At 40.2% G+C, this 24,222-nt stretch overlaps 2 protein-coding genes across 2 annotated transcripts in view; both read left to right on the forward strand.

Annotated features, from left to right (window-relative positions):
• LOC109965136 (NACHT, LRR and PYD domains-containing protein 12-like) lies at positions 1-12,128 on the forward strand. The gene is given in 10 exon segments (XM_020608927.1): positions 1-70; positions 1,484-1,745; positions 2,428-3,784; positions 3,786-4,256; positions 7,033-7,209; positions 8,536-8,709; positions 9,071-9,244; positions 10,379-10,552; positions 11,429-11,602; positions 12,095-12,128. Coding segments are annotated over 9 exon segments (2,988 nt in total). The 5' UTR covers positions 1-70; positions 1,484-1,492.
• plppr4b (phospholipid phosphatase related 4b) overlaps positions 10,388-24,222 on the forward strand; it is a 19,110-nt gene continuing 5,275 nt past the window's right edge. The window contains exons 1-8 of the mRNA XM_020608957.1: positions 10,388-10,552; positions 11,429-11,602; positions 12,008-13,278; positions 19,421-19,606; positions 21,037-21,166; positions 21,541-21,736; positions 23,466-23,523; positions 23,700-23,873. Of these exons, the coding sequence (XP_020464613.1) occupies positions 13,207-13,278; positions 19,421-19,606; positions 21,037-21,166; positions 21,541-21,736; positions 23,466-23,523; positions 23,700-23,873 (816 nt within the window). The 5' untranslated portion in view covers positions 10,388-10,552; positions 11,429-11,602; positions 12,008-13,206. The remainder of the gene's footprint in view (positions 10,553-11,428; positions 11,603-12,007; positions 13,279-19,420; positions 19,607-21,036; positions 21,167-21,540; positions 21,737-23,465; positions 23,524-23,699; positions 23,874-24,222) is intronic.

Below are 24,222 nucleotides of genomic sequence, written 5' to 3' on the forward strand. Positions count from 1 at the left end.
AGAAACAGTTCAGTCAGAGTTCATTTTGAGTGGAGGCAGCAGAAGAGGGCAAACAGAAGGCTGAGGCAGGGTAAGTGTTATTCATTTTTCATTTTCTACCGCTTAGTCCCTGACCGGGGTCAAGGGGGGGAGCGGAAACTTGTCCACACAAACACACTGAAAGAAAAGGAGGAATTAACACCATCAGTGCTACTTCCTGTTCTGTTAGTTTTATACCCTCCGTAGTTTGATTTACCTGTGGATTGTGGGCACAAAGTCATGACTGATAGAATAATACATATTAAACCTGCACCTAACCCAAAAATAGGCACAGATTTAAAGAAACCTGACCAAGTAGAATGCAGGCTGTTTCATTACATTGCACACTGTGTGGGCGTGTCTATTCTGTTTCTTGGTTGCTCAGTCTTGAGTGTAGCTCTTCAATAGTTTGTCGTGCACCTTTGTTCTGTGGTACAAAGGAGGTTTCAAGGCAATAAATAGCAGGCAAAGTGGTGAAGATGTCACACTTTTACAAGTTTGTATTCTTGTTTAATAGCTGTTTGATAAACTGTTTGTAATTTATTTCCTGGGGTAGCAAAGAGGCATGTCTTATTTAGAGTCTGCACAGCTCATACTGACAGCCAGAAAACACAGGCCCTGCCTCATGGTATAACCCAGTACTACATCAAACTACAGCACATTTTTGGACATTCTGTATTTTATTAATCTGTTAAATTATTAATGGAAATGAATTGATTAATCATTGACATTCCTTTGCAATATATACATATAGTGCTGAAGAGTGTATAGAACAATTTTATATTCCTCTCTCGTGATATCAGTCAACCAGCTGAAATCATGGCTGTGTGTATGGGCTTGTAGATAAGTAGATAGTCTTTATTGTCCCAGTGGAATTTTTTTTATTACTCTCAGTTCGGGTTGGACTTCTGGACTTTTCAGTGATCCAACCCTGGATTTTTCCCTTTAATTTCCCCCTTTTTATGTGTTACCTATTTATTTATTCATGAGTGCATATACATTGTGTAACTTTTGATATATTATGAGTATATTCTGCATTTTTTTCTGGTATTTCAGGGATTTAATAATCAGTTTTATGCTCGGCTTGCTTTATAACACTGATATTAATATACATTAAAGATTCAATATCCTTTAAGAAACGTATATATATCCCATCACCCAGGAGTTGCTGGAAAACATAACTATGAGGAGGCATGTCTAGACTACCTTACTCAACCATCTGCCACCGCACCCAGACTAAAGATAAGCAACAGAAAATGCATGGATGGATGTGTTTTCTGCTTTGTCATTAAATGTTGTTGTGTGATGGAATTCAGGGCCACTGTAGTTTGTTTGACAGTCCAGAAATGTGTAATTATTGTTATTCCATCTTTGTCAGAACAACAAGTTGCAGGAAAAACACCAACAAAAGCAATAGCACAACTCATTGCTAACACTTGTTGACACTATTCTCTGAACTCTCCAGAAACTCACAATGAAACCAGAAGATATTTTGGAACCTCTAGACGATCTGGGAGAATCTGAGTTTGAACGTTTCAAGTGGTTCCTGCAGCAGGATGGCATCAAAAAGAGCAAACTGGAGGGAGCAAACAGGCAGACAACTGTGACTCTGATGGTGGAGAAATATGAAATTCACAGAGTTCTGGAGGTGACCAAGAAAGTGTTAGCAAAGATTCCCAGAAATGACCTGGTGCACAGTTTGTCCAGCACATGCTCAGGACAAGAAGGTCAGTAACAAGAAAAGAAAATAACAATGCCACAAGTCTAAGAAATGTTATTTTATTATACTGACAGTTTTTACAGAATGTCTGTGTCAGTGGATCTGTTGAAAGAAGCCTCCTGAATTTGGATTTGTTTGAAACATGGAGTTTAACTGAAGAAGGGGAAAAAAAAGGTTAACAGCCCTGTTTCTGGACGAATCATGTGGGGAAGTTTGACGCAACATTTATAGTTCATCACAACACCAGACAGATGTATAATCAGGTTTAAATATAGTCCCACAAAAATTGTGTTTACATGCTTTGATTCAAAATGTATGGTTCACCCCAATGGTGAGAAATTTTTGCCTTGTCATAATTGAAACTAATCTACGTATGCAGTCACTGTTTATGTTGTATCATTCAATGACAGTGAGTGGGATTACACTGGAGATGTCTCAATAAGAAAAGAGAAGCTAAGTGGATTGGCATGAGATTTTTCATTTATCATGGCAAACCTTAATACACACTAGGCCTACTGCCTTTAGTTTTTATTATTTCAACAAGAAAGTGTTTTGTTAACAAATGTTTGTTACGTGGGAAAAGTAAAACTTTAGGAATAAAATCACATTCACTGTTGCCAGTGAGAAAAGAGGTATTTGTGGGCATACACAATAATGTTTTTGGTTTTTTTCCGATCTGTGTTTGGCAGCTGGGATGGTTCCAGTGCGAGAGCCACAACCCATTGCATACTACCAGCAAAAGCTCCAGTCAAACCTCCAGGACAGGTTTATGTGTGCAAAAGAAGGGTGGACAAAGAAGAAGGATGAGCAGCTTCTGGATATTATCTACACAGAGCTGTACATCACAGCCGGGGCTGATGTACACATCAACACACAGCATGAGGTCAGCCAGATTGAGATGGCAGGAAAGCAAACAGACACAGAAAAACCAGTCAAACCCAGTGACATGTTCAAACCTCCTTCTGGACAATACAGGCCCATAAAAACAGTGCTGACCAATGGAATTGCTGGAATTGGAAAAACATTCCTTGTGCAGAAGTTTGTGTTGGACTGGGCTAAAAGAAGAGCCAATCAAGACGTGCATCTCATATTCCCCTTCACCTTCCGTCAGCTGAATTTAAAGAAGGGACAAACTTTTAGTTTGGCACAGCTCATACATGAATGTATCAAGGAAACTGTTTTCATCAAGGAGGAGGCTCTTAATCACATCTTCACAGCGCTACAGTCATCAGGAAACACCAACTTTGACAAAAGTGAATTCAAACTTCTGTTTGTTTTGGATGGACTGGATGAGAGTCGCCTTCATTTGGATTGTAGTACCAATGAAAGTCAGTCAGTTAACTTTGATGTGACTGAGTCCACCTCAGTGGATGTGCTGCTGTCAAACCTCATCACGAGAAATCTGCTTCCCTCTGCTCGCCTCTGGATAACCACACGACCTGCAGCAGCCAATCAGATCCATTCTGATTTTGTCGACATATTCTCAGAGGTCAGAGGGTTCACTGACCCCCAGAAAGAAGAGTACATCAAGAAGAGGTTAAGAGACAAGAAGCAGGCCAGCAGGATCATCTCCCACATCAAGAACTCACGAAGCCTCCACATCATGTGCCACATCCCAGTCTTCTGCTGGATCACTGCTACAGTTTTGTCTAGAACCAGAGATGGAAGAGAGCTGCCCAAGACCCTGACTGAGATGTATACTGAGTTCCTGATGTTTCAGATCAAACTGACAAAAGAAAAGTATGATACAGAAAAGTGCATTCAGGACATCAAGTCACTGGCAAAGCTGGCTTTTCAGCAGCTGAAAAAAGGAAACCTAATCTTCTATGAGAGAGACTTAAAAGAAAGTGGGATTGATGTCAGTGGAGCCTCAGTGTACTCAGGTGTGTTCACAGAGATCTTTAAAGAGGAACGAGGCTGGATGGATGAAGACAAGTTGTTCAGCTTTGTTCATCTAAGTGTTCAGGAGTTTCTGGCTGCTCTTCATGTCCATTTGACCTTCATCACCTCTGGAGTCAATCTGCTGGCAGAAGAAGAGACAACATCCAGGAGGATCTCTGGATGACTTCTTAAATGGAGCCATGAAGAAATCCCTTGAGAGTAAAAATGGCCACCTGGACCTGTTTGTCCGCTTTCTTCATGGCCTCTCTCTGGAATCCAACCAGAGACTTTTAGGAGGCCTGCTGGGTCAGACAGAGAACAGTCCAGAAAACATCCAGAGAACCATCAACAAACTGAAGGAAATGAATGCGTATGAAATCTCTCCTGACAGAAGCATCAACATCTTCCACTGTCTGATGGAGATGAATGACCACTCAGTACATCGATATATCCAAGACTTCTTGAAGTCTGAGGACAGATTAGAGAAGAGACTCTCTGACATCCAGTGCTCAGCTTTGGCCTACATGCTGCAGATGTCAGAGGAGGTCCTGGATAAGTTGGACCTGCACAATTATAGCACAACATTGGAGGGACGGAGGAGACTGATCCCAGCTGTGAGGAACTGCAGAAAGGCTCGGTAAGTCCAGGGGATTGACTCCCTGCTGCCCTAGTTTGAATTGAGACCCACACCTGAAAAAATTCAGTAGGAAAGCAAAGTGGCTCATTAAGAAATGGTAGTGCTGAAATATGTTAAGAAACATCCAGGACTATATTAGTGCTGCAGTTTTCAAGAAGTCAGCTCTTTGGATGAGCTCCAGGGGCCTATTCATAAATCTTCCTAGTTGTAAAGATTTCCTCCTAGTGATGAAATTGTAAAAAAAAAAAAAAATTTAAGTTGTGTTTTATAAGAATTAGCCCCTAGAAGTGTAAAAAAATTAAGTTGTGTTTTATAAGAATTAGTCCCTAGAAGTGTAAAAAAAATTTAAGTTGTGTTTTATAAGAATTAGTCCCTAGAAGTGTAAAAAAAAAAATTTTAGTTGTGTTTTATAAGAATTAGCCCCTAGAAGTTAACACTAGATCCTGGTAAACATGAAAGTTACTCAGAAAGCATCTTAGCCCATAAGAGAGCTCCTAAGGTGAAAAGCTGTGAGAGTAGGGAAGAGGATTTGTAAGAGAAGTGCAGTGATGACATGTCTGTTGCAACCTTCCATCAGCAAAGTGATCACACAATTCATTAGGTTGTCACAGTATCATTTCGATTGGACGTTCACACCTTGCAGGCTCACAAAAGGGCATTCATGGACATAGCGGGCTGGTTTTGGTGGTGTAGTTGATGGGACACAAATGCACACAAAGACACTCCCCACTCACCCCACTTTGGGGTGGTCTTGTATTCCTTCCTTCAAGCTCAGGTCCTATAGCAGAGGCCTGGGAGCTTGAGGGTCCTGCACAGTATCTTAGCTGTTCCTAGGACTGCACTCTTCTGGACAGAGCTCTGATGTCTTGGGATCTGTTGGAGTCACTCTTCCAGTTTAAGAGACACAGCTCAGAGTGCTCCTACCACCACTGGGACCACTTTGACCTTCACCTTCCACATCCTCTCCAGTTCATCTTTCAGGTCCTGGTACTTCTTCAGCTTCTTATACTCTTTCTTCTTGATGTTGCTGTCACTTGGAACTGCTATGTCTATCACCTCTACCTTCTTCTGAAGGTTCCCCACTCGCCCCCACTTTTGGGCGGACCTTGTCTACTACCATGATCTCTGGTTGGTTGGCCAGTACCTTCTTGTCTGTTTGCATCTGGAAGTCCCACAGGATCTTAGCCCTGTTATTGCCCACAACAATAGGGACTTGGCAATATCTAACCCATTCTTTGGACATATTTTTTTCTACACATTGCCAGTCACTTGGTTGTGCCTTTTGGTGTATGCTGTTCCTGCCTGCATTTTGCACCTGCCACTATGTGTTGGACTGTCTCTGAAGCCTCTTTGTACAGTCTGCACCTGGGGGAGATGAGATGAGAACACCGATCAGCCATAACCTGCCTAATATTGTGCAGGTCCCCCTTTTTGCTGCCAATACAGCTCTGATCTGTAACCAAGATGTCAGCAACAAATCCCTTAAGTCCTGTAAGGTGCGAGGTGGGGCCCCCCATGGATCCCACAGATATTTGATTGGATTGAGATCTGTGGAGGGAATTTGGAGGCCATGTCAACACCTTGAACTGGTTGCCATGTTCCTGAAATATTCCTGTGCCATTTTTGCAGTGTGACACATTATTCTGCTGAAAGAGGCCACTGCCATCAGGGAATATCACTTCCATGAAGGGGTGGACTTGGTCTGCAGTAGTGTTTAGGTAAGTGGTACATGTGAAAGTAACATCCACATGAAAGGACGGAGGGTTTCCCAGCAGAACATTGCCCATAAACAGCTTGCCTTCTTTCCATAGTACATCCTGGTCCCATCTCTTCCAAGTGTCACACACACTCGGGCGTCCAGATGATGTAAAAGAAAATGTGATTCACCTTCTTCCACTGCTCTGTGGTCCAGTGATGATGCTCACGTGCCCATTGTAGACACTTTCCGTGGTGGACAGTGGTTAGCATGGGCACTCTGACCGGTCTGAGGCTACGCAGTCCCATACACAGTAAGCTGCCATGCACTGGACATTCTGTCACCTTTCTACCAGAACCAGCATTAGGTTCTCCAGCAATCTGTGCCATAGTAGCTCTTCTGTGGGATCAGACAACACAGGTTTACCTTTGCCTCCCCATGCATTATTGAGCCTTGGGCATCTATGACCCTGTTTCATAGTGACAGTGAAGGAGAACTCAGTGGATTCAATTCAGTGGTGGGAGTTTTATGATCACACAAAAAAGGTGTTATGATCATGTTTCCAAAACATTTACTTGAGCAATTTGAACTCCACATGAGAACAACTGTTAAACATACAATAATAATGCAGTCTTCTAATTTGTTAATTATGCTATTATGGTATTAGACATCATTACGTACATTTAATCAAAGATGAAAATGAAATGCAGCTGCATAATAAGACAACTTAGACTGACACACCACTTATAACTAAGGTAAATGCATACCTAGGTGCAGTTACAACTTAAAGTGATTTTACAGTTTACCAAACACAGGATGCTGTAAATCAAAATATGGCATTTAATTTGGAAGACACTTTTGTCCAAAGCATTTGGGTTTTGTCATTTTGCTCAAGGACACTTTGATATGTGGCCAGGGGGTGCTTAAGATTTAAACCACAAACATTGTGATTACCTGATTACCAACTGACCAAGTGAGCTACATCTGTGTATGTCAGTCAGCTTTGTGATAAATATGAATTTAAGACTTAGGACAAATGTCAGATTTTATATTTTTATTTGATATTTTGTGTCATTACAGAATTGTAGTCTGTCAGATCTTAGAATCTCACTGTGAAATCGTGGCCTCAGCTCTGAAGTCCAACCCCTCCCATCTGAGAGAGCTGGAAATGACTTGGACCACCGACTTTCAGGATTCAGTAGTGAAGCTGCTGTCAGCTGGACTGAAGAGTCCAAATTGTAAACTGGAGACTCTGAGGTCAGTTCATGTGTTTGTGCACTTATCCATAACAGAGGCGTTCATGTTCTTCATAGGGTTGGGCAAAAATAAGTAAATAAAAGATCTCTAATTATTACAATACAAACCCTCTTAATAACATAATAAACTGATGCACACTTTTCAACTGATAAATGCGGTTGCTGAAACTTAGATCTGAGTCAAAGTTCAGTTCTAACTTGAGTTTTTGTTTGTATAGTTATGGAATTAAGTTGGGCAGTAACTTATTTCTTTCTTCATATTAACAGAAACAATTTCAGCAGATGGCCATTAATGTGTGAAGTGATTCTTCTGATGCTACAGTATATGAGTGAAGTTACTGAATGGTTTTCCCAACACATTTTTCCTAACTAAGGGTTGTAGTGTAACCGGCAGACAGCCATAAGTGTAAAGTTATTCAATATTTTTGTAGTAGGCCGATTTCTTTTCAGTGTTGCACTTTTTAGACAACCTCTGTGCACTCGTCTCACAGCCGGATGTACATTGAGACCATGTTATTTGTCTGGTGCAGAGGACATTTTATTTCGATAAAAATGAGCTTGTACCTTGTTGTCTACATTACTATGAAACAAAAGAGGAGTTGTTCGTATTTTAGCGATGTTTTGGATATGAGTTACTGATCCAGAAACTTCGAATCTGTGAATATCTTTGCAACGTTCCAAAGTCAGCCACTATAACATAATATTGGTAGGAACATGTTCCTACCGTTCACATGCAAAACTGCACTGTTGCTTTATATAGCACCTTTCTGAACAATAATTACAAAGTGCTGCACAGAGGGTAAAAAAAGAGTTCAAAGAACTGAAACAGACATATAAATAAACATATACAACTTTTAAAAAAGAATTTAAATATAGAGAAAAACAAAAAACATAATGTCCAAAACTAACCAGATAGCCTCAGACTGCACCAGTATCAAATACCTGTGTGAAAGATGTTTTGAGGGGGACACAAAATGATGCCAGGTTAGAGGCACCTCTAATTTCAAGTGGTAGACTGTTCCAGTGTCTGGGACCAGCTAGTGCAAAAGCTCACTCTGTCACCCTAGTGTTTTAATCTGGATCTTGGTACATCCAGTGGAAACTGATTGGATGACCTAAGAGATCTACCTGGGGGTGCAGAAGCTGTGAAATAGGTGTATGAATGTTGTGGTGACACTGGGATGATGTCTGTAGAAGGCTGATATTATGATGATCCATAGTAACAGAATGATTAAGTCACTGCTCATTTATGAGGAAAGCGCATTGATTTGGTCATATCTGATTGGATTATCAATGATTATATCTCCATGCTTTATTCTTTATTCAGACTGAAGAACTGTATGTTGTCAGAGACCAGTTGTGCTTCCCTGACCTTAGCTCTGAGGTCCAACTCCTCCCATCTGCGAGAACTGGAACTGAGTGGGAACAGCGTGACGAATTCGGAAGTGAAGCTGCTCTCTGCTATGCTGCTAGATCCACACTGTAAACTGGAGACTCTGGGGTCAGACACCATGCTTTACCTGTGAACTAAGATGAATATGATTTAAAACCTGTGGTTACAATAAACTGCAAACATTAGGCTGATACTGAACTGATCCACACTGAGGATCTTAATGGGAATGTCTGTTTTTTCTTCTGGATCAGTCCTGGTTATTTAAAGTTTGATCCATTTCAGTGATGAATAAAAGTATCACAGTTTTTAGCTTTTTGTTTCTTATATCTGATTTGATGTGTTTCTTCTCATTCTGACATTATGATGACCCACAATAACAGAATGATAAAGTCACTACTGATTTTAGAGGAAAGATCACTGATTATCATTGATTATACGTGGTTTTATCTACATTTTATTTTTTATTCAGATTGTGGGGCTGTTATTTGTCAGAGATCGGCTGTGCTTCTCTGGCCTCAGTGCTGAAATCCAACCCCTCCCATCTGAGAGAACTGGACCTGAGCAGAAATGATATCCGAGATTCGGGAGTGAAGCTCCTCTCTGCTGGACTTGAAAGTCCACACTGTAGACTGGAGACTTTAAGGTCAGTTCACCAGCCTCATTGTAGATCTTATATCTATAACACACAATTAAACCCAGATTATTATCATACATAACCTGAATCCACACATTGTGAATGAATTAACAAATTATACATTTCCATTGTTATGTATTTTCATTTTTCTTATTTTACCAGCAGATTAAGTATTTTTCCTTCAGTTTCAGGTAATTTGAGGAAGTTGTTTTGAATAATGTGTATTCTCTTAACACACACTTGTGTTTGTCATAGTCAGCAGTTTTCTAAGCAAACTGTGGAAATAAATAGTAATATCCAGTGTTTTTACAATTTAGTTCATTTTATAACGACAGTATACAAAATATTATACTTGGTCCATCCATCCATTAGCTATACCACTTATTCCTGAATAGGGTCATGCGGGGCTGGAACCAATCCCAGCTGACATTGGGTAAGGGGTACACCCTGGATGGGTCGCCAGTCTGTTACAGAGCTGACATGTAGACAAAAAACAACACACACCCACACTAACTCACTTCTAAGAGTAATTTAGAATCACCAGTTAACCTAAGCTGTATGTCATTGGACTGTGGGATGAAGCCGGAGAACCCAGAGAGAACCTCAGCAGGCACAGGAAGAACATGCAGACTCTGCACAGAAAGGCATCTGGTCAGCCGGGGTCGAACCCAGAACCTTCTTGCTGTGACGTGACATTGCGCTGCTGTGCCACCACTAATGCTTGATGAAAGCATCTAAGTCTAAATCAAGTCAATCATATTTCAGCTGCCTGTATCAGCTGATTTTTGGAAACCTCTGGTCTCTGAACTAACTTTTCATTGACCAGGAGTGGGAGTGGAAGCTTTTTGGTTTAGTTTACGATGTGTTCAGCTTCGGATTTCTTGAGTTGAGCTATATGATTGACCAGGTTCAACAAAGACATTGTCAGTAGATCAGTTCTGGTTCATTAAGGTTTGATCCATTTCAGTGATGAATAAAAGTATCACAGTTTTCTCTTATATCTGATTTGATGTGTTTCTTCTCATTCTGACATTATGATGACCCACAATAACAGAATGATGAAGTCACTACTGATTTTAGAGGAAAGATCACTGATTATCATTGATTATACGTGGTTTTATCTACATTTTATTTTTTATTCAGATTGTGGGGCTGTTATTTGTCAGAGATCGGCTGTGCTTCTCTGGCCTCAGTGCTGAAATCCAACCCCTCCCATCTGAGAGAACTGGACCTGAGCAGAAATGATATCCGAGATTCGGGAGTGAAGCTCCTCTCTGCTGGACTTGAAAGTCCACACTGTAGACTGGAGACTTTAAGGTCAGGCACTATTGTTTGGTTTTGTGCTGAGATCAATTTGATGGGACTGTTATGGTGATACTAAAATTCAGACACAAGGCTAAGAAGTCAGTTTTGAAAGTGTTGACTGATTATAAAACTGTTTTTTAAAAACTTTAAAATTACTTTTGAATGTCGCATTGACAGTTTATACTTACACTGTTACCAGTTTAAGTTAGTAAGTTGGTTCATTTTTATCTTTTAGGAGGTTTAATAGATCAGGTTTTTTTTTACAACAGAGACCTGGGGAAAAAATTACAGATCTAAACATCACAATAAGAAAAAAAAAAAATGAAAAAAAAAAGAAATCCCAGATGACACCGGGCAAGAAACTAATGATATTGTAAATGTAAAACTATTGTTTTATTTGATATTAAACCACAGTTACACTGTTAAAAACATTTTCTAAATGGTTAGACCTTGGGATTAATGTAATATGAGTTTAAACTACAGATGCTGATCCACACTGTTGAGCTTCATATTTCAAACATATTTAATGTAACATTAAAAATCCAGCACTTGCTAATTTACACTTTACCTGGTATTTTATTTTCACCTTAAGTTTGCCCTTGTATTTCTTCAGATTCAAAAGAATTAGAATAAAGAAATAAAAATGTAGTAATGTAGTATTTGCTTGTTTCAGCACATGTTATTTTTATACAGACTGAAATTAGCTGGAGCTGTTTGTCACTTTCTGTATTTGACTGTTTTTAGCCTGCGTCCTGTTGAGTTTGGGGTTTCCAGTTTCTAAATTTTTACTTTTTAAGCCTTCTTCAGCTCTGAACAGATCATAAAACATCAAATAGTTTCATGCAGAAACTTTACCTTCTAATGTTACATTATTTATTCTTTATCTAGACTGAGCTCCTGCGGTTTGTCAAGGATCAGCTGTACTTCCCTGGCATCAGCTATGAAGTCCAACCCCTCCCACCTGAGAGAACTGGACCTGAGAGAAAACAGCCTGCAGAATCCAGATGTTAAGGAGCTGTCTGATTATGTGAAGCATAAACACTATAGACTGGAGACTCTGAGGTTAGATACCATGTTTCATTTCTGTGCAGAGCTGAGTAGGATGTGAAAGTTTTGGTGACACTAAACCGCAAACAGGAACAATGGCAAGTTTTTCTTCTTCAGTGGTTTAGGCAGAGCAATGTTGAGCTACACATGTAACATAAGTCCATGCTGCTTTCTGGACTAAACACAAGTAGGATCAATGCAAAGATCCAGGATTTCCTGTAAACCTTTAGCCTTTTCAGTGAAGCTGTGAGAGGAGAACAGTGAAAAGCTTTGAGACTGGACAGGAACCCCGAAAGAGTGACAACAGTCAGTCAGTCACATCAGCCAAGCTTGTTGTGATCGTGTGTTTGAAATGCAAAGACAATTTTTGATGAAACAAGTCTGGTTTCTGACCTCTGCTGTCTCTTCTTCTCTCAACAGTTGGAAGTACACACACTGACACTTCACCTCCACCAAGTGGACCTGAGTCTGGACTCAGTTGAACTGTTGTTCTTTTGTTCCATGCAGCCATTCTGAGCCCCAAGTGACAGACTCCTGTTGATACATGTACTCAGTTGGTTCCAGTTCAACATACTGCAGATCATAGCACTCCCTACTGGTGTAGACCCACAGCAGTTCAGTTTAAAGGACTCCTCACAGCAAGATTTCAGACTAAATTAAACTAATTTTAGGACTAGAAAGCACTAGATTTATGACTAGAGGTACTGGTTTAAAGAATGATTAAAGACCAGAGAGGGGCCAAAATAAAAGACCACAAAGGACAAGAATTAATTAATCCACTCAATCATCTAGTTCCTTTTAGTTTTTACTCTTGTCCTAAATTTAGCCCCCATTAGTCTTGTACAGTATGTAACCTTACATATCTAGCCTTAAATCGAGTCAAAGACAGGGTTGCAATGAGAAATCTGACGGCAATAATCTAATGATGAAATGATTGTTTTCATACTACATGCATAGATCATGGTCAAGACTGCTTAAGTGAGCATTGCTTATATGAGAAACAGGCAAATTTTCCAGGTTCACGCATATTTTGTCTGCGGGATCATTTCTCTGGTATTTTGATATCTTGTGATAGACCTATCTCGTCCTCAGCACGGACGGCCAGCACCGCTTCTCTCGTGCATGATCGTGCATTGTTTATGAGCTGAGGTAGATCAGCATATCAACCGCCCCATAAAGCCCCTCGCTCCTTTTCAGGTGTTTCTCTCTACATAGCCTATAGCAAGTGCACACCTGCCAAATGCGCTGAGGGCAGATAGGCTACTTGAAAAAAATAAAATAAAATAAAATAAAACAGACATTCATCCATTGCCAGCAGACAAAACCATATGCTGTCATCTACCCTCCTCCCCATTGCGCATGCGCTCCCTCTCCGTCGTCTGGCTCCGTTCTCAGCCTGACAGCTCGCCGGAGGACAGTCACAGAACTGATTCTTGGACTTCTCACCAGCAGCGATTAGGGGACGAGCAAGTCTGGGTGTCGTGAGCGCTGGCTGGATTAAACAGCGGCTGTGGTCTTGAGCATCCTGCGGCATGGAGCGCTCCTGATCCCGAGGCAAGAGCTCAGCCAGTCTCCCCTCCTCACATCTTGATTCTCTTTGGATATTTGGAGGCCTGACCATGTCTGCGAGAGAGAAGGGGATTCTGACCAAAGACAGCATCAGCCTGCTGCCTTGTTTCTATTTTGTAGAGGTTGGTTTATACTGCATGCTGCTTAGCCAAACCCACTCTGTATCCCCATCAACCTACAGTATGAGCCTAGTGAGGATATAGTTTGATGTGATCATGTGGATTATACTGTAACTATCACCAAAGATCCATGAGTCCATGGGCTTCCCGTGGAGATCAGCTTAACCTTACAGATGCTATTTTAAAATCAAGGTTAAAAAGAATAAAGGAAGCATTAAAATGCCATATCCATATTCTGTTATTTTTTAATTCAATTATTTTATTTAGCATGCACGGTACATAAACCAGTTGTATATAATATAATACAATGATATAGCAGAGTTAGCTTAAAGCTAATTTACATCTGCAGTTCCTTGGCAAGTCATGGATAATGAAATCTGTAGTGAGCTTAATACGGTAGAATCACATAATTCCCCCAATATATAAGGATATTCACCTTTATTTGGCCAAGTATGTCACACACAAGGAATTTGTTTCCAGTACAGAACCGAGGCAGCCATCTGCTGCAGAGAGACATTACTCTATAGATATTAGAAATTAGTGTTTTCATTATGAACACAGTGAAGGTGTGACACACACAACCAACAACACATGATAATACTTAATAATTATTATTCTAATAGATCCTGCAGAAAGCCATAATGAAAGACGAAAAAAAAAACAAATCACATAAACATAGATTGTACAAATAAACAAGACAGAACAATGAAAAAACCTCATTCTAATTTTTTTTCATATTATATTTCCTTCTTTATATATGGCACACTTTTAAAAAAAATAGAATATTTCTTGATTAGTCTTAGTCTGTGCAATTTCAGACATATACTGTAAATAAGTTTTGATAATTTGCAGTATCATCAAATGATTTTACACACAGACTAAGTGATCCTGCCTCCTCTTAATAGTTTTTACATTTACTTTTTAAGAATATCATGTTGTGAGTTACTCAGAAGACAGTTCAGTTTGCCTTATGATTTCATTTATGTACAGACTGCATGTAGCTTATGGTGACTGTCACTCCTTCCCCTGCTGTGCACTTTATATATGCTCTGATTCACCACTGGCCCGTGGCTGTCCAATAAAACTGACATCATAGACTGTTGCATCATTCCCATGGATTCCTCCATGCTGTTCTACTGTGACTTGGACAGGGGATTTCCTCAATTTAATTTTGTTTTTCTAATCTTTCATTTACATCTTCGTGCACAGTCACTACAATTTATATCCCCGATGAAGAAAAGTCAGAGTGGAATTTTTCACAGTTCTAAAACTGCTGTTCACTGAAAGATTTTTTTCTTCCTATTTTTACAAATAGTGGGAGGCATTTAAACTAGGTCAATGTTCTGAGTTAATTCTATTAAGTGAACTAACAAATTAAACCCACTCAGGCTCATTCCCTGGGTGTGCATGTCACTGGCTTGTTCCCAGAGAGCTGAGGTGGTGGCCTGGTCAGTTAAATCTCAGTATGTCAATCTGATTTACAATCAAGACTTTATGGCTCTTCACCTGTCATATGAGGTGTTAATTCTGATGGCGTTAGAGTCTTATTCCAGATCTTTATCCTCCAGGAGCAACTGTAGATATGATCTGTGTTTTTTCCTGTTGAGGAAACTGGCCTGCTGCTTGGTGTTACTGTGGACTTTATAGTGCAGTGAAACTCCACTGTGAAACCTCAGGCTGCTTTTCCTGAAAACTGAAACAAATGGGCTGAACAACAGTTTTCTAAAATTGGGACAAATCAAAAGACAAACATGCATCATTGTAGGGAATGATACGGCCAATAGCCTAGTGTAGTATAGTCCAGCCATGTAAAGGAGTTTGTATGTCAGCGCGGTGCTGATTTGAAGAGAGTTGTGTTACTTTGTATTAGCTGAATTAGCAGCATGTCTTCGTCTGTGTAGCAGTGAATCAGGGTATTAAGCTGACTGATAAATTTCATGATGCTCCAGGCCATATTCAGCTCCCACTGATGCAACTCGCTGCTGTTCTCTATGGACACTTTACGGCCTTCAATTACGCATCAGCTTTCTGCCTACACATGCACCTCACTTCTCTGTGGAACTCTTTAATGGTACACAACTGAGCCTGGGGGGTTGTTAGAAATCATTTGGGAAAGAATTCTGCCACAACAGAACTGCAGAGTGTTGGAGTGTGAAATAGAGCTGTTCATAATTCATCTCCTCCTCATTAAGTATCAATGAGAAATATCTCAAAGCAATTTTAGGTGCTGACATTTCCCCTTGGGTATGCAGTGTTGTTACCAGCATTTTCTTGATTTACCAGTCTCTATTACTTGTCTCAGTCATGCCATGTCAAAACTATTAAGCTTTACATATTTCTTAAACTTTCTTAGAATCTAAAAATCAGTTATGAGTTTGACATCATCCTAATGTTTATTGGCTGAGCTGATGGAAACAGTGACTGAGACAAGTAAATAAATCAAATAGTGTTAAAAATCTATAAAGGGCACAGTAAACTTAACACAATGTCTGGTAAGTTATACATTGGACGACATGGAGAGCGTGTGAATCTTGAGTCTGTCTTTTCAAAGAATGAGCTGTCCTTACTGTGTGGACCATGATGTAAACATTCTGTGAAAGTGGCAGATTGTGTCATTTCTGGAGGTGTCGAAGTGCCCAGAATCAAAAGATGATAAGGTAGAGAGGTGCAAGTTTATGTAGCATTTCAAAGGTCTGGGTGAATATCTTGAAAATAGCTCTGGCATGTATGGTGAGCCGGTGGAGAAATGTCAGGAGCGATGTGATTATTTGCTCAGGTTCTGCTTAGTATTCTAGTGGCAGTATTTTGGACAAGTGGCAGAAATTGCTGACTGAGGCAGAACAGAGTAACAAAATTAGAGAGGTAGATATGCAGAAGGCTGTGCAACACAGAATGGAATAAGGAAGTGAGAAAGCCCATTTTGTGTATGCACTGTGTAAGTAGCTTTCACTGATACAAATTTAATAATAGCTGTTACCTGGTGGAGGCAGTATAGCATCTTGGTATAAAACATTAAAAGTAGATAGGCTGTGCTAACACGGTATACTAATGTGTGTACTGAAAAGTAACAATCCCGGTTAGCATGCAGGTCCAAGTGTTGTTTTATTTATTTACTTATTTGTAATAAGAAATATTTAAATTAACAACCATCATTTTGGAGTCTAGTTTTCCTCCTGCACTACCAGTCAAACGTTTGGAGTCACCTCTATTTTTCTAGTTGTTACAGTTGTTTTTGCTGGTGTTAGTTGGTTGGCTTGTCCCTGCTTCCCGTTAGGGGTCGCCACAGCAAATCATCTGTTTCCACCTAAGTCTATCCTCAGCATCCTCTACTCTCACCCCAGTTAACATCATCTCCTCTTTGGCCTTCCTCTTGACCTCTTGCCTGGCAGCTCCATCTCCAACATCCTTCTACCAATATAACCACTATCCCTCCTCTGCACATGTCCAAACCACCTCAATCTGGCCTCTCTGACCTTGTCCCAAAAACAGCCGAACTGAGCTGTCCCTCTGATGTGCTCATTCCTAATCCTGTCCACCCTGGTTGGCTTGTCTCTGCACAACCCAAAAATTAATGAATGGATTTTAATGAAATGTTTGGAGACGTACGATATGGTCCATAGATCAATCCATTCGATTTTGGTGGTGATCTGGATCATCATTAATCCTGCACCAGGTTCATACAATCTAACCTGCAATTCTTTCTGCCACCAGGTGTTGCTAACCCCACTACACTGTTTGTGGATGGTTGTGAATTGTCTTACCATTTTCCTTATCATATGGTCCCGCACCAAACAAATAATTACTGATGCTAAGGAGGTTATGTTTTTACTGGCATTTATTGTTTGTTTGTTTACAGCATAACTCCAAAAGTTATGAATGGATTTTTATGAGATTTTTTGAAGAAGTAGGGAATCACCAACAGAACAATCCACATCTTCCAATATTACAAACTAACAATGACATCAATACGATTCCAAATGCTAATGGCAGGATTTCATGGCCAAGGAATCATTTTATGGCAATCATGGGAATATTGCTTTTAGGTGTATTGGCATTATGGGGACAGTGAGCTGCCTAGAAGGAGGAGTGCTATCTAGCCATTAGTGTAATTCAGCAGCTGAACACACTTGTGATATTCTTTTTACAACTGAAATCAAATTTTGTTGGGATAGACAGCACTGTTGCAGAAGTTCCCACAGGTGTGTTGCACTGTACTGCTTTGCCTGGAAAGTCCGGACACTGTGCTGCCATTCCATCATTTGAATCCGACCGCCTTGTTCTTTTCTTCTACACTGCCCGTAGATATTTTTTGAGTCATTATCCTCCTAGGATGAAACCCTGATGAACCTTGACCACCCTTCTGCCTTGCCCCTGTAAGACTGTGAGTAACACCAGCCCTTTGGATTTGAATTTTGACTATGTCTCAGCCTTGCCTCTGAAAGACTGTGAACTCCATCAGACCTTTGGATTGGTATCTTGAGTACGCCCCTGCCCTGTCTCTGTAAGACAGAGTAATATCAGACTTTTGGATTGGACTCTTGACTACTCTGCTGCCTTGCCCCTGTAATACAGTGAATCTTAGTATCTGCCTCTCTGGATTGCTATACTGCTACTAAACCAGGATTTCTGCCTGTGGAGGATGAAGTCTTTTCTTTCCTCAGTGACTTTATCTATGTAGTGTCACCGTGCCTTGTCGAGCTACACCACTACCAGCACTCATCCCTTTCCAGCTCATTGTTATTGTCAAAGACTCTTACCTTCAACCTGTGATACTGGCCTCTTTAATTGCGTTCATCTCTATTAGTGGTGTGTAGTTCTCACACTGAACTGACACTTACCTTTTACAGTATGTGTTGTATCTTGATCATCAAACACTGAGGCTGCAGCAGTAGTGAGCTGTTGCTGACTCACCTAAAAGAAATGATCTTTGAAAATGTGTGGCTGAAAAGCTCTGAGAAAAGGAAGTTAAAATCAGAAAAATCCTAATAGCTCAGTGCATCTGGCAGTGGTAACTATGCAGACAACAGAGAGGAAGAGCAGAGTGGACTCAGGACCACAGCTCCCAGTGAATCCAGTACAAACACCAGTCAATTTTTACTGTAGGTGGTAGGCAGACAGTCTCAGTTTACTTATCAAGATAATGTTATTTAATGCTCTGGTTTCCACAGAAATATTATGTGCTAACTTAAGTACTCCAAAGGACCTACAGGATTACATTACAGAATAATCCAGTGACCAAAAAACACTCATGTCTAGAGCTCCTATTTACTGCACTTGTCACACTCCCAGCCCTGGTCCTGTCTTTCCTGTCAATCTAGACCCAGCCTTTGTCTTCTCCATCCACACTAGCTGCTTCCTACTGTATGTGTGCAGTCAATATTTCAGCCAGCACTCATTCCCTGCCAGATAATCCACAAGGAAAGGTTTCAAAATCATTTGTTTCCTGTTTTGTTGTTGACCTGCTTCTACGTTTTGCACATTGCATACCCATGTTTGAACTGTTGGACCCACCAGTGTTTGTCACAGTTGTCTGTCTCTAGTTTGAACTGTTAGCTTACCTGTGTATGGACATGCTTCCAGGATCAGGTTAGTCTGCCCCTTGTCTGAAATGTAGGCTTTAGCCTGACTGTCTGGAAGCGTTTGACCACTATTAAACTTGCTCCCTGTACTGACCTGTCTGATGTAGTTTGTGTTATTTACCTGAGTCTTCTGTGTTACCTGACTGTTATGGGAAGCACGGGGTGTACCGCTCATTAGGTTCTGACAGTGGAAACGAGTCAAGTGACTGCAGAAACAACAAGGATGAGCTGGGCAGCTGCTAGAGCAACTGTAGCTGCTAGCTCACCTCATTAAAGTAATTGACAGCATGAGCCATTGAGGTTGAAAGGTCAGAGGTATGGCCTGATAAAGAGACTATTAGATTTTGAGTGAGGACCAAAATAAATCTTTTCACATAATTTTATATGCCGACTGTAAGTGTGACATGTTTAACGTGCAAATTTAAATTTAACAATGTCACAGTCACTTCTACTGCATGCTTTTTTTGCACAGCATGTAGCCTATTTATTCAAGTTCCTCCAGCCTCAGCTGTTTATGACTTTGAACTTCATCATACCTTTGTCTCTCTTGCTGTGTCCATTGATAGTTGCCGATCCTGGTATCGTCTGTGGTCAGTGTGTACTTCCTGGAGTGGACAGATGTGTTCAAGCCAGTGAAGTCTGGCTTCAACTGTCATGACCGCAGCCTAAGCCTGCCCTACATCGACCCCAGCCACGAGGTCATTCCCTTATTGATGCTGCTCAGCCTGGCCTTTGCTGGACCTGCCATCACAGTAAGGATTAATAGCAAGACAGGAAACTGACCCTAAACTTATTTTAAAAGGATTTCAAACAAAGAAATAGTCTCTGCCAGCCATATTGCAGACGCACAAACTAAAACAGTTGTTTAAATCGAGATGAATAAACATGGCAAACTTCTTGTCTAGCTAAACTAAGAAGCTGTTAAGGTTAGGGAAGTTATGGCTAAAACTAAATGTGTATTATAGTAACCTTGACAACAAAGGTCCCCTTGCCTTAACAATGTAGTCACTTTAAGCCAAACAATGTTATTCACTTAACCCAACCAATTTGTTTTATCCATAAGAGCAACCAAACCTTAATCAGAATGGTGAAAGGTCAAAAACCAGATTTATTTTTTGCAACTGTGAATTTTAACAGCTAGGAAGGCACAGACAAATTGTGTCATCCTTTTGTTAAATCAGGAAACCTGTTGTATAAGAAGGTAAATATATTTTGTCATGTATTTTAGCAGACTTGTTAGTTATACAGTCAGATCAGGATAAGGTAAAAATTGAGCAGAGATCAATTTTAGTGCAGACTTTCAACTGGGGAGGCAACATCACTATACATCCTCAATTTGGGTTCCAGAATCATTGAGGAGAGAGAAAATATCAGAGAAATACAGTATATGGTTATGAAATGGAGATCACATCTTTTACCACTAAAATACTACACTAATGGTTAATGGACTGAAAGATCCATTTCACTAATCAATTAAGAGTGCAGACCCAGGCAAAGCTCAACCTTAATTATTGTCACACACATCTCACACAGCCCCTCTATTCATTATTTTTATTTAACCAGAAAGTGTCTTGAGATACTATATCTCTTTTGTGAGAGAGCGACATGGCCAAAATGGCAACATAAAGGAGAATTGCACAATAACATGGATCATTCATGTCAGTCACACAATGAATAAATTATGATCTGTGGCATATAAGAATAAGAGCTAATCATTTAAAACTGTTGCATTTATATTCCTCCTGAAGTATTTCTTGAATATATGAATGCTGTATCTTACATTGGGGTAATGTTTTCAGTTGAAGTTCTTATTCCAGCATTTAACCATAAGGAGGAATGGTAGACAGGATCAAGTCTGTGGAGTAATGAGTGTGATGCGTGCATATATATGTAATGTCACTGCAATCTACGTTCAAATGTCCATTGAACAAGATTTTGAACAGTGCTGTTTATCCAAACAATAAATGCCACAAGTGTGTGTTCACCTGTTGAATGACACTAACTGGGAAAATGCATGTTTGACACTGCACAAAATAAGCAAGTATGGAAACTTAAATTGAAAAAGTTAAGGGACAACAGAATTTTAAAAAATGAATGAGCATTTCTTCTCTAATCCTCAAAGATTATACCCTTTGTACCCACTGCATGTAAATGCATATAACGTGTATTGTTGTGTTAATAGATAATGATTGGAGAGGCCATCCGGTTCTGCTGTCTGTCTCGAAGGAAGAGTGGCGCTGGGGCCGAGGCTAACATCAATGCCGCTGGATGCAACTTCAACTCCTTCATACGCAGAGCTATTCGCTTCATTGGTACACTTTTTTTTTTTTTTTCTCTGCACACTGGCCTGATAGTATGGTAACTGGCTATTTTTGGCAGCTTTTTCTCTTGCCTCATTTATCAATTACAGCCAAAGTAAATCTTTTTTATTATTGTTCAGTTCAGATATGCTTCAAAACACGTGATATGGAAATGTGCTGTCAAACTTGTCTATGACCAAGATTCAAACAGTATGGCAGCAGTGCTGGGATATTCTCTTCTGAATGAGTCTTCTCCTTCTAACCAATCAGGGTTGGTTGTTTTGAAAGCTGTATGCAAACTGTATGACATTTCCTGCATATGTTGATCCTGTACTCACATTTAGCTTGTATCCCTGCTTTTTCATCACCACCTACTCTCTCCTTAGGCGTCCATGCATTTGGTCTTTGTGCCACGGCCTTAATCACTGACATTCTCCAACTGATGACGGGCTACCCAACACCCTACTTCCTCACTGTGTGTAAACCCAACTACTCCACGCTCATTGTCAGCTGTGAGCAGAACCCTTATGTTATGGAGGATATCTGCTCAGGGGCTGACCCCACAGCCATCAACCAGGGCAGGTAGGGAGGAAAAATGTTTTGGTTTACTGAATTTAACATTTAAACACATTCTGATTCTGTTTACTTCCTGTAAAAGTGAAAAAGTCTTGTAAAAGGAAGCTCTTCGCTTGATAAGCTTTAATCATGTATGAGACTGATCTTAATAATCTGAGTGAACTTACATTTATTTGTTGCACTGAGCAAGGCTCAGTCTTTTACCTACAGTTTATTGGTGTCCCAGTTAATAAACCTCAAACCTTCTGTAAAACAACTTCAATAAAAATTGTATTTTGTAAATGGGTCTCAAATGAATAAAATCAAGAAGATCAAGGTGTCAGAAACGGCGCACGATGCTGCCGAAAAGTGTTTAGTGAACTCAATTAAAAGGCCAGATGAGGAAGTGTTGAACAAAACCGTCTCTTTAATAAGAGAACTAAAACTAAACAAAACCATACAAGACGAGGTGAAACACAAAACTCATGGTTGGTATCAGTCCCGGGTCAGAGCCAGCAAACACATACATCCAGGGGAATCCAAAGTTCGTTGTCCAAAAGGGAAAGTCTGATAATCATACACCGTGGCAGTCCGTAACAAGAGGGCGAGGCAGAATAGAATAGTACAAGGTAACAGTCCGGGATCAGAAACACACGTAATCCAGAGGGAAGTCCGATATCATACACTGTGGCAGTCTGAGACAAGAGGGCAAAGCAGAAACGAATATACCAAGGTAACAGTCAGGTGCAAACAATAACGAAACAGGTGAAACCAATGTGAGTGATGAAGAATGTAAAAAGACCGAAACTAAGGTGAAACAAAAACAGGAAGTAACGGCAAAATAAAAGCCGGACATGAAGCAGCGGAACCGAATCATGACACAAGGCCTTTTTTAAAAAAATGCATGGACTATTCTATGCTTAAAACAGGTGCAGAAGACAGAAAGCTATTTAAATACATAAAGATGGGGACCCAGCATTGTTAAAAACTTGATTTCATTCATAAATTGGGGAGGACTTAATGAAGTCTGTCTTGAGTTTGTCAATTATGTCCTCCTCAATGAAAAGGCTTCAAAATGTCTGACTGAGGCACAGTAAAGGGACCTTGCAATTTATCATAAAATCAAGTGATTTACTGAGGCAACATTCCCAAGAGCAAATGGAGAACATATAAAGTTATTCCTATAAAATGCATCCTCCAGTGAACACCAGGCCAGCAGTAAAATCATTGGGAAGGACATGCTTCATTCATTTCAGCACTGTATCCTGTAAATGGCCAAATATCCTAAAAACTAACAGTTCTTTAAAATGTCATATTTGAATTCAGCACCTCAAAATACATAAAAATTGGCTCATTTAATTTGGAAGCAAAGTTTTTTTTTAACTGTAGTCCAGTGTGTTATACAGTACACAACTATATCTGTGGTTGTTACTTTACTTCAGTGCCAAAGTGGGTCAGTTTATTCAGAAGCTGTGTTATCAGTTTTCACATGTGAATGAAAATTGTATGCCTCCACAGTTGCTGTAACCCCACAGACACACATACGTACACGGTTCATGCAAAGATGCTCATAACTGCATGAATGCACCAAAACCACATACATTCACACACATGCAGTCACAAGTAAAAATGAGGGCTGGCTGGGGGAGTGAATATCAGGAGTTGTCAGAAGTAGGTCTGTGTAGCTCAGCTGGGCTGTGGCTCAGGGAGAATCTGGGCCAAAGGTTCGCTCTTAGTACTCTTTCATCTCTTGCAGAAAATCCTTCCCATCACAGCACGCTACCCTTGCATCTTTTGCTGCTGTCTACGTGTCGGTGAGTAATAGTATGAGCCCATGCACACACCTTGTTCACACTATAGTGCCTATCCACTTATGTCCACAGGATCCAAGTATTTGTATGAAAAATACTAAAATTGTGCAAAACCAAAATCTTGTAAAGATCTTAAGAACAGTGGAAAATAAAATAGTAAATGTGTCATTTGTGCACAGATGTACTTCAACAGCACTCTCACAGACTCATCCAAGCTGCTCAAGCCCCTGCTGGTCTTCTCCTTCATTATCTGTGCCATCATTTGTGGACTGACCAGGATTATTCAGTACAAGAACCATGCCATTGACGTCTACCTGGGCTTCCTGATTGGAGGAGCTATTGCGGTCTACCTGGTAAGTGCCAGTCCCATCATTTGTCTGGAGATTATTTCTGTCTTGATACTGTTTTTTGCAGCTCTGTTTTGTTGAAAGAGGGCACAGTTGCAGACACAAGTCTAAACTCTGAGCAAAGGAGCATGCACAAAAACAGATTTTGGAGTTTTACTAGTTAGTATTTAATAAAACACACAATCATCAAAACATTTAAATAATTATTGAAGGTGACCTGCATTGTCAGCTGTGTATAAAGATTTGGAGAGGTGTGTGTGAACTTGTGTTAAGGAGTTAGTTTGACCAAATGAAAAGACAAGTGAACATAAGCCACTGATATGATGTTGGTTGTTTTATGGGCACTATTAGTGTG

The sequence above is a fragment of the Monopterus albus genome, unplaced genomic scaffold, assembly GCF_001952655.1.
Source record: "Monopterus albus unplaced genomic scaffold, M_albus_1.0 scaffold96.1, whole genome shotgun sequence".
Lineage (NCBI taxonomy): Eukaryota > Metazoa > Chordata > Actinopteri > Synbranchiformes > Synbranchidae > Monopterus > Monopterus albus.